The sequence below is a fragment of the Priapulus caudatus genome, unplaced genomic scaffold, assembly GCF_000485595.1.
Source record: "Priapulus caudatus unplaced genomic scaffold, Priapulus_caudatus-5.0.1 Scaffold2088, whole genome shotgun sequence".
In the NCBI taxonomy this organism is placed as follows: domain Eukaryota; kingdom Metazoa; phylum Priapulida; class Priapulimorpha; order Priapulimorphida; family Priapulidae; genus Priapulus; species Priapulus caudatus.
Genome location: NW_014579149.1, coordinates 950 through 2,222, shown reverse-complemented (window position 1 = coordinate 2,222; position 1,273 = coordinate 950). Strand labels below are relative to the sequence as shown.

Sequence of the window (1,273 nt, the reverse complement as noted above, 5' to 3'; positions counted from 1 at the left end):
ACGCACGCATACACGCAAACACACACGTAGGCGCACGTACGGACGCAAACACGCCACACGCACACACGCGTACACAGTTACCCACACGCACACACATGCACGCACACGCAGCATTGCGTATTGCACACGCAGCATTGCGTATAACAAACACGCGCACTCTTATCTGATAATCGCAATTCGTTGGCTAGCCGTATATATTCGCACTGCGTCATAACGTAGTTTCCACGAGGGTTTTCCCACAAGGGTTCAGGGGCTTTTTATTCCCTCCTTAACCGTATTTACTCTGCACGCCTTCACATGCTGCTAATAACTGCGTGTCATTCGGATTTCACCGGGCCCACTCAGAGATCGCCAGATAACCAGCCCTCTGGCAAAACCTGTCAGCATACCACGGTGGCCCCGCGGCGTGACGTGATGTTTACCTCCCTGTAGAAACTATAATGCTACACAACTCTAGCACTTTCGCCCAACGACAATCGCACAGCGGTTCAGCGCAGAACAATGGAGCTGCATTATAGTCAGTTGTGCTCATTCAATACGACTCTTTTGTGGAAACTTAAAAAAAAAACGTGAGGAAAAAAAACGCGAGAAAAATTGCGCTCCGTTGTTGATCTTGTGTTGTTGCTGCTGCTTGCCGCTACGCGGCGTAGGCGTCGGGCATCACGGCCTTCGTGCTGCGCACCGAATGGCTGCCGTCCAACGCTCGCATCTTCGGCGTTTTCTTCCTCGGAGGCTACACGTGGTCGCTAGGTGTCGCCCTGCTCGCCATCGGCTCCTACCTGATGCCCAACTGGCGCCACCTACAGTTGGCCATCTCGGTGCCGTCTGTGCTTCTGTGGAGTTTCCACTGGTGCGTATATGTGCGCTGGGAGAAGGAGAAGGAGGAGGAAAGACCAGCGAAGCGGAGAGGAGGAGAGAGAAGAAGAGAGAAAGAGAGAGAGAGAGAGGGGGGCGGGAGAGAAAGAGATAACGACAGAGCGTGCGCGAGAACAAGAGCGAGAAGGGCGGGAGGCGTCTATTTTTTCCGTACCGCAAATGCGCAAACGTCCTACACGGGTTCCTCTGATTGGCTGCTTTGATTTGCTTTGACGCAACAAACCTTCAAAACAAGAGAACAAACGCCCATTTGTAAATATGTGTTTTAGTTCATCAGTAGATAAGTAAGTTTTCTGATGTATTTTCTATGAAAAACACACATTTTACTCATTAATATAAAATATAATATCACTATAATTACAATTCTGTGAGCACACAGAATTGTAATTATAGTGAT

The 1,273-nt window shown here is 49.6% G+C and overlaps 1 protein-coding gene across 1 annotated transcript in view; it reads left to right on the top strand.

Annotated features, from left to right (window-relative positions):
* LOC106818201 overlaps positions 1 to 850 on the top strand; it is a gene marked incomplete at its 3' end in the record, with an annotated part of 3,218 nt that extends 2,368 nt beyond the window's left edge. The window contains exon 2 of the mRNA XM_014822926.1: positions 651 to 850. Within this exon, the coding sequence (XP_014678412.1) occupies positions 651 to 850 (200 nt within the window). The remainder of the gene's footprint in view (positions 1 to 650) is intronic.
* Between the last annotated feature and the right edge of the window lie 423 nt (positions 851 to 1,273).